The following is an 8627-nucleotide window of genomic DNA, read 5'->3' as shown; positions in this document are numbered from 1 at the left end:
ACTGTACCCAATTAACTGTAACTAATTGTAAACCGTCAGACAGACAGACAGGCAGACATACAGACAGGCAGACAGACAGACGTGTTTCTTTGACTTAAAGGTCTGAAACAGATGATGTCATCTGTAAATGACTAACTAACTAACTGTTACTGTAATGGTAACTAACTGTGTAACTAACCAAACAACTAAATAAATAAATAACCAACTAACTAACTATAACTGCAACATCTAACTGTAACTAATTGTAACTACTAACTGTAACTAACTGTAACTGTAACTAACTGTAATTAACTTTAATTAACTGTAATTAACTGTAATTAACTGTAACTAACAGTGTAACTAACTAACTACTAACTGCAACATCCAATTGTAACTGTAACTAATTGTAGCTACTAACTAACTGCAACAGTCACTGTAACTGCTAATTAACTGTAATTGTAACTAACTGTAATTGTAACTGACTGTAACTGTACTGTACTAACTGTAACTGCTTACTGTAACTGTAAATAACTGTAACTACTAACTGTAACTGCTAACTGTAACTGCTTACTGTAACTGTAAATAACTGTAGTTAACCATAACTAACTGTAACTAATTGTAACTGTAACTAACTGTAACTACTCTTTAAATCACAAGATGAAGACTAAAATCAGAAACAAAATGATTTTTGTTGTAGTTTCTGACGGACGGGTTCAAAGACACGAGTCTTGTTGGTTCAGGCAGCAGCTCAACTTGTTCAGGAAGAGGAAACCATCGAGACGCTTTTTAAACAACAGAACATCTCGTAACGTTTGTTTTATTGAACTTCCTGCTCAGGATTAAAAACAACCGGGGGTCAAAGGTTTCTACAGAGAATCAAACATCTGTATTTTCTTCTTTCTCCGCCTAAACCAGATGTTTGTGTCCTGTTAAGAACATGATTCCCTTCTGTTGCGTCTTCAGGTCAACCTCCTTCTGCACTGGGGTCAAAACTACCAGTGAGGCCTCCGTTCTAAGAAGAAGACCTCGTGGGACATTTTGACCCAAGGGCAGCAGGAGGGTTGACCTTTATGAGTTTAAGGAGTTTAATGTGGTTTAGTAAATGTCACGAGTTATTCTTGTTTAAATCAGCTCGTCAGCCTCCTGCAGCAGATCTGAGCCAACAAATCAACCAAAGTGGACCAAAAATCACTGACTAATTCAAATATGTCTTTATTTCTCTTTACTCTCATCTTCCCTGGTTTCATCACACCTGAGCAGATGGGGGGGCGGGCGAGGCCCGACCACGAAACACGGCGTGGACGTTGAAGACGAGGTGAGACGTGGGGGGAGGGGGTGGAAAAGGCAAAGAGCCTGGAATAAAAATCATGTTTGCTGGAAAACAGAGTCTGGACGTTCAGCTCTCTGATTGGCTGAGAGGAGCTCCTTCCAGAAAAAAACACCTGAATCGACCAATCACACGACAGGAGGCGATGCCACAAACATGTTGCCGTGGAAACAGCTTTTAAAAACCAAAATACCAGAAAATAATTGATTATCTTTCATTTAAATGGTTAAATTGTGTTTTTTATTTGTGGACCTGAGGGAGCTCGACGGCATGCGTCGAGTTCAGGACTGGAGGTGCAACGAAGATGACGGACACGCCCATTTTCAGCCCCGACAACAACAACGACAATAACAACAATTATGTTGAGGTGACTCATAAACTTGACGTTGTCGTGGCTGAAAAAAAAACTGTTTCATCAGTTAATTCGGACTAAAACAAAAAAGAAAAGAAAAAGGTAAGAAATGGAGGAAGAGAAGTGGAGAAGAAGGGAAGGAACCAACGGTGACAAGTCCAGATACAGGTTTCAGAACCAGGACCCAGCAGGGACCCTGATGGGCGCGGAGGGCCTCTGATGACGAGATGTGAAGAAAATGGAGAGAGGCGAGGAGGAGTGAGGAGGGGTGAGGAGGCGAGCAAGGAGGAGAGGAAAAGGCGTTCAGACAGGCGTGAAGCTCCAACAATGGAGACGAACAAAGAAAAGCCAACGGAGACATCAATCTCTGCTCGACTAAACCCGCTCCTGCTCAACGTTTGGAGCCACACTCCCCCCGAGCCACTCCCACCTCCTCCATCCATCCATCCATCTGTCCATCTGTCCTTCCAGAGGCCCCCCACCCTCCACCCCCCCCAACTAACAATCTGTTTATTTCTGCTCCATTCATCGGAGGAAAACGGTTCTGATGATCTGGTTCTGATGATCTGGTTCTGATGATCTGGAGCAGACGTGTCCACAGCTTCATCTACATTCACGGCCCGTCTCCACATTTCTGCAGAAAACAGCCATGACAAACGTGGATCTGAGCTCAGAACCAGGGTCCAAATGAACCCTGAGCACGGCGGTTCTGTCTCTGCAGAGCGGGAACGCCACCTCGGTTCTCTCGGTTCAAACGCACAAAGGAATCCCATGAAACCCAGACGGGCAGACGAACAGAACAACGACCGAACCGAGCAGCTGATGGAGGACACAAACATCTCCATCTGTCCCGTGTCCTACCTTTCTGGCTCTGAGATTCGTCCATGTTTTCCTCCATCCTGGCAGATTACAGTCCCTTTGTCTGGTTTAGTGGGAAGCTGTGTGTAAAGCTCTGCTAGCGCTCGGCTCAGTGCGTGCGTGTGTGTGTGTACGTGTACGTGGGAGGCAGTGTGTGTGTGGATGCCTGTTTTCCCTCCCTGCAGATGATGGAGGCTCAGGGAAGTCCTGGTCTGGAGGCTCTCTCTCCTCACTCAGGTCTTCCTGTGAATCTTTAATCACCTTCAGGTCCTGAAACTCCTCCGAACAGAGCAGCCCTGGAGCTGAACGTTCATTTTCACATGAAGTCTGTTATGATGATCCTCATCCAGACGCTGGTTCCCTCCAGTCAACCAGAATCTGGTCTTGGTTCAGACTCTCTGAAAGTCTTTCAGATGCCGTCTGTTGATCGTCCTCTGCTGGGCTGGTTTGTTTTCAGGTGGATTCTGCACCTGGTCCCTGCCTCACGGTCGCAGCTGCAGACATTTCTCTCATCAGCACAGTCTTCGTAGTCTTCCAGTTCCACCACAATCATCAGTGGAGGATTGAGGTGCTTTGTGCCACGTCTGGTTCTCCTGGTGCCTCCTTCACTATGTGGATGTTTAGTTTAATTTTATTTTATAATAATAATAATACATTTTATTTGTATAGCGCTTTCCTAAATACTCAAAGACACTTTACATGAGTAATAAATAAATAAAAATAAAATCAACAATGCATAACACATAAAAACACAGTAAAACATTTAAAAAGGGCACATTTAAACATTAAAAGCAATTTTAAACAGGTGGGTTTTGAGTTCTTTCTTAAAAGTGGAGAGATCGGAGCAGGCACAAAGCTGTTGGGGCAGTGAGTTCCAGAGGGTGGGGGCAGCGATGGAGAAGGCTCCGTCTCCCCAGGTTCGAAGCTTGGTCCTACAGTGGAGAGACAGAAGGTTGGCATCGGAGGAGCGGAGGGAACGAGAAGGAGTGTAGTGATGGAGTAGGTCGATCAGGTATTGAGGGCTTTGAATGTGATGAGGAGGATCTTGAAATGGATGCGCTGAGTGACAAGGAGCCAATGGAGTTTCTGCAGGACAGGAGTGATATGTTCACGGGAGCGGGTGTGGGTGAGAAGGCGGGCGGCAGAGTTTTGAACATATTGCAGTTTGTTGAGAGTTTTGGATGGTGCACCGTACAAAATGCTATTGCAATGGTCGATTGTGGATGTGACAAAGGCATGGATAAGGATTACAGCAGTGGAGAAAGTGAGTGATGGGCGGAGTCGTTCTATGTTTTTGAGATGGAAGAATGCAGTCCGAGTTATCTGTTTGACGTGTGATTCGAATGAAAGAGTGGAGTCGAGAAGAATACCAAGATTACGAATGAGTGGGAATGGAGTGAGAGTGATGTTGTCAAAGTTGAGGCAGAAGTTTTGAGTGGGCTTGGTAACACTGTTTTTGAGCTTGTCAAGTCAGCCTGCAGTCTTGGCTCCAACTTCCTCATACAGAACAGAACACAGCGACTATTTGGAGAGTAAATTTGTTATTTTTAACATTTTCAGAGTTCAGTTGACCAAACAGCGATCCTCCATGACTCAAACCAGGAAACTGAAGACCCCACAAACATTTCTGGACATTTTGGAGATTTTCTTCAGATTATTTATTTATGCCACCATCATCTACTCTCAATACATTTTCATAATCAACCAGACCAGCTCACCCACACTTGTCTCTAATCTCGTCATGCTAGACCCATAGACAACTGTCTCCAATCCTGTCAATCCCAGCTGCAGCAACTTCTTCATCAGCCTTGTCATTCAGGTGTCTGTTCACTCTTCTGCCTGTCATTGTGTTTGCTTCACTCCACCAGGTTCTCCATCGTGTCTTCTCCACAAGCTGTTTTACTAGATTTCATTAGACATCATCAAGACTGTTTATTCCACTGTGATGGAGGGACGAAGACTGTGTACAGCTAAGTATAGTTAGCATAGCATCCAGACCAAACCCCGAGATTGTCCTCAGACTTCATCAAGACCTCAGAGAGGGACACCGGGACCTACCACTATGTAAGCAGTCAGGAATACAATGCAGAATTGGTGGGTAGCTGGCCCAACTCAAGTCTGTTTCAGGCAGTGGGATGAGAGACAATCTGTTGTTGGTCAGGGGACAAAGAGACATATGACCCAGGTGATGGGAAGGGCCATAGAAGAATGATAGACAGGAGGACTGGGGACCTGAAACCTAAGACCATGCCAAGACCTAAGACCTTGTTACAATCTTTACTTTCATTAAGTTACTAATTGCTACCTCCTTTTTAAACTCCACCAGGACCACAGTGAACCCTGGTAGAGCCAGTCCAAAGACCACCAGGAGCACAGACAACCCTGGCAGAACCAGTCCAAAGACCACCAGGCCCACAATCAACCCTGGTAGAACAAGTCCAAAGACCATCAGGCCCACAATCAACCCTGGTAAAACCAGTCCAAAGACCATCAGGAGCCCAGTTAACCCTGGCAGAACCAGTCCAAAGGCCACCAGGAGCCCAGACAACCCTGGCAGGACCAGTCCAAAGATCACCAGGCCCACAATCAACCCTGGTAGAACCAGTCTAAAGAACATCAGGACCACAATCAACCCTGGTAGAACCAGTCTAAAGGCCATCAGGACCACAATCAAACCTGATAGAGCCAGTCCAAAGACCACCAGGAGCCCAGTCAACCCTGGTAGATCCAGCTCAAAGACCATCAGGCCCACAGTCAGCCCTGGTAGAACCAGTCCAAGGACCACCAGGACCACAGTCAGTCCTAATAGAACAAATCCAAAAGCCACCAGGACCACACTCAACACTGGTAGAACCAGTCCAAAGACCTCACTGAACCTCATCATTGGTATTTGTGACTTGGCTCCCAGGTTCCTTTTGCTCCTTTTCATTTGATTCTTCATTATGAGTTGTTGTTTTGAATGGAGGACAGGTGAGGTTGTCCAATTGAGCATTACAGTCCCATTAGCAACCATCAGAATGGTTTTGATGGTTTTAGGGAAGGCTTAGCAGGAAACACATTTGAATATGGATTAACAAGAAGCCGCACAGACTCCAGAGGAAATGCTTGGGATCATTTTTTCTTCAACACTAAAGTGAGTCCTATGAATTACCTACAAAAGTTTTCTGCACAGTGTCCAGTGTCCTTAAACATGTGAGGGACGTGCATGAGTTAAAACAACAAGTGTCACCCAGCAAATAAAACATCAGGTGAACAGAAAAGGTCAGGGAGTCTTTTTACAACAGAGGAAAATAAAGAGAAAAACTGAAGTTGGACAAAATACTAAAGTCTGGGGCTGAAAGTTACTGACAGTCAGACTAGGACACGGACAAATCCAAATATTACATTTTATTTTATATAGGTCACTGAGGTTCTATAGGTCAGTGAGGTTCTGTAGGGCTATGCCCGCAGTTTTGCTGCACATCCTGAAAATCCCAGAGAGTTTGTTCCTGTTTTTGCAACAGATGAAGGTGAAAGTTAAAAGAGATTCAATAAATGAATAAAACATTTTCATAAAAGTCAAATAAACATTAAAACCACAGAGCTTCTGATAAAAATACATTCTCTGATGGGCCCTTTTACAAAGTGAATTCACACGTGCATCACAGGTCAGTTTTGTCATCGAAAAGTTTCCAGATTGATGCATCACCTCAGCAGCTTCAACATTAATGAGAGGATTGGCAACTGAAGAGTCTTTTCTAAAATCAATGACCATCTCATTTGTTTTAGAAACATTTAACTTTAAAAAGGAAGACTCACACCATCCAGTGAAGTCCCTGACTACAGACCCACGGTCTGGGTCATCACTGCTGAGGAGGGACAGGATGACAGAGTAATATTTAAAATGTAATAGAAGGATATTAGCTGCAACAATTGTTTGTGTATACAATAAATAAAAGGGGTGAAAGAACACAGCCCTGAGGGGAACCGATCGAGGACAAAAAGGCATCACAGAGAACCCGTTGACCCTCACTCGCTGAACAGTTAAAATGTCCACAAGCCAACGTGAAGCCAGAGTCTAGACCAGCAAAGGTTTTTAAAGTGTCTCTGTCCTCATACAAAGGTCTTGAAGGTGTTTGTGTCCTCACACACTGATTTAATTTGTCAGATTCTGTCAAAATGTCCAACACTGGAATTAAAACTATTGTTGGGACAAGGTTTCAGTGTGTCCAACATCTTTCTAGTCCAGTCCAAATCATCTGGACCTCTGAAGGACAGTCCTTTCCTCTGATAGAAAGGAACACTCTGGATCAACTTAGCATATTTGCATAACAATGGTGTACCACAAGGTTCAGTCTTAGGACCCACCCTCTTTACAATCTACATACGTATTGTAGGTAAAAACATCCCTGATGCATCCATACATTTCTATGCTGATGACACAGTTGTTTATTGTCGAGCTAAAACAGTTGAAAAGGCTTTCCAGCGTTTGAAATCTGCATTTGACATCATCCAGACAGATTTGTTCCACCTCAAACTTGTCCTAAACGCCGACAAAACCAAAGGGATACTTTTTTCAAACAGGAAGTCGGTCCCAGCAGTTCTTCCTCAGATTTTATCCTCAAATGGTGTCCCGATTGAGTTTGTTGATTCCTATAAATATTTGGGTATTTTGGTCGACTTGTATTTCGCTTTTAAGCTCCATGTGGAAAACCTAATAAAGAAACTGAAAGTTAAACTGGGTTTCCTTTTCAGAAACAGCTCCTGTCTAACTCTGAATATAGGAAACGCCTTGTATCTGAGACTTTCCTTCCCTCCATTGATTACGGTGACATTATTTACATGAACGCTCCTACAAGAACCCTGCAGATGTTGGATGCTGTCTATCATGGTGCACTAAGATTCATAGCTGGCTGTGATTATCGTACCCACCACTGCACCCTGTATTCACTGGCTAACTGGACATCATTAACTTCACGCAGACTCTCTTACTGGTACATTTTCATCTTTAAATCACTTCTTGGTCTGCTGCCTTCATACATCTCCTCCTACATGTCTCTGCGTGAGTGCAGCTACAGCGTGCGCTCTCAGGACATTATTACCTGCAGTGTTCCCTCAGTGAGGACTGAACTATGCAAAAGGGCCTTCTCCTACTCCGCTCCTGTTTCCTGGAATATCTTACAAAAAGATTTGAAGCTCTCGACCTTGACCTCTCTAAGTGGCTTTAAGAATCTGTTGGACTCCTGGCAGGGTCCAATGCAGACATGTTCCTATTTTTAGTTTTCTACATTCGCCTTAGAATCTAGCTGTTTTTGTTACTTTTCTTTTTTAGCCATCCTATTTGTTAAAAAAAAAATCTGTATGCCTTTTTACAACTGTCTATTGTCGCTGTTGTCCATTGTTTTTCATCATTCTTTGTTGAAATCAGGTCTCTCTTGTAAATGAGTCCTCGAGGCTCAATGGGATCTACCTGTCTAAATAAAAGTTGAATGAATATCTCCTCCTCCTCGGTGCATTTGTCCACCAGTTCAATGGACCCTGCCACCACAGTTCTGCCGTGTGTCCAAAGTGGACAAGTCCACTGGTCTTTTTGACGCTTCATTTTCTGTTGCTCCACTGAAACTCAAAGAGGCAGAGTCTCCATTTCAGCTGTGGCTGAATGAAACCACCTGCTTTCTCAGATGTCAGTCTGACAGCAGACTTCACATCTTTAAAGACAGATGATCACATCATCAGAGAGCTGTTAAACTGCTGATTGATGTCTTTTGTAATGTGCTTTAAAACCACAGGCTGTTTCTAACTCGGCTGTGAATCTCCGGCACTGTGTCAACAGTTTGAGTCTTTATCTGCTTTAAAGGGCACCGCGCATCAAATGCAGCCTTCTAACTCATCTTCAACAATTCAGGAAAAATCAGCCACAGTTTTTTTTTGTCTGTTTTTATCTATTTATTTTGGTGCAGTCAATAAACATGATTATTTCTGATAAAGCCTAAAAATTCTACTTTTTTAAGATGATTTTCCCCCCCCCCCCCCCCCAACAACCTCACAGTAACTTTAGTACACTCTTGTAAAAAACGCTGTAAATAAGAACTCTTAATCCCATTTTCATTAGATCATAAAATAATGCTTTCC

At 43.6% G+C, this 8627-nt stretch overlaps 1 protein-coding gene across 1 annotated transcript in view; it reads right to left on the bottom strand.

Annotated features, from left to right (window-relative positions):
• Positions 1-2772, bottom strand: part of LOC119422291 (neuronal membrane glycoprotein M6-a) — a 21916-nt gene extending 19144 nt beyond the window's left edge. The window contains exon 1 of the mRNA XM_037689615.1: positions 2520-2772. Coding sequence (XP_037545543.1) covers positions 2520-2556 — 37 coding nt within the window. The 5' untranslated portion in view covers positions 2557-2772. The remainder of the gene's footprint in view (positions 1-2519) is intronic.
• Between the last annotated feature and the right edge of the window lie 5855 nt (positions 2773-8627).

This window comes from Nematolebias whitei, chromosome 16, assembly GCF_014905685.2.
Source record: "Nematolebias whitei isolate Nwh7 chromosome 16, NemWhi1, whole genome shotgun sequence".
Taxonomy (NCBI): Eukaryota; Metazoa; Chordata; class Actinopteri; order Cyprinodontiformes; family Rivulidae; genus Nematolebias; species Nematolebias whitei.
The sequence above is the reverse complement of the archived record's forward strand: the minus strand, read 5'-3'. Positions and strand labels throughout refer to the sequence as shown.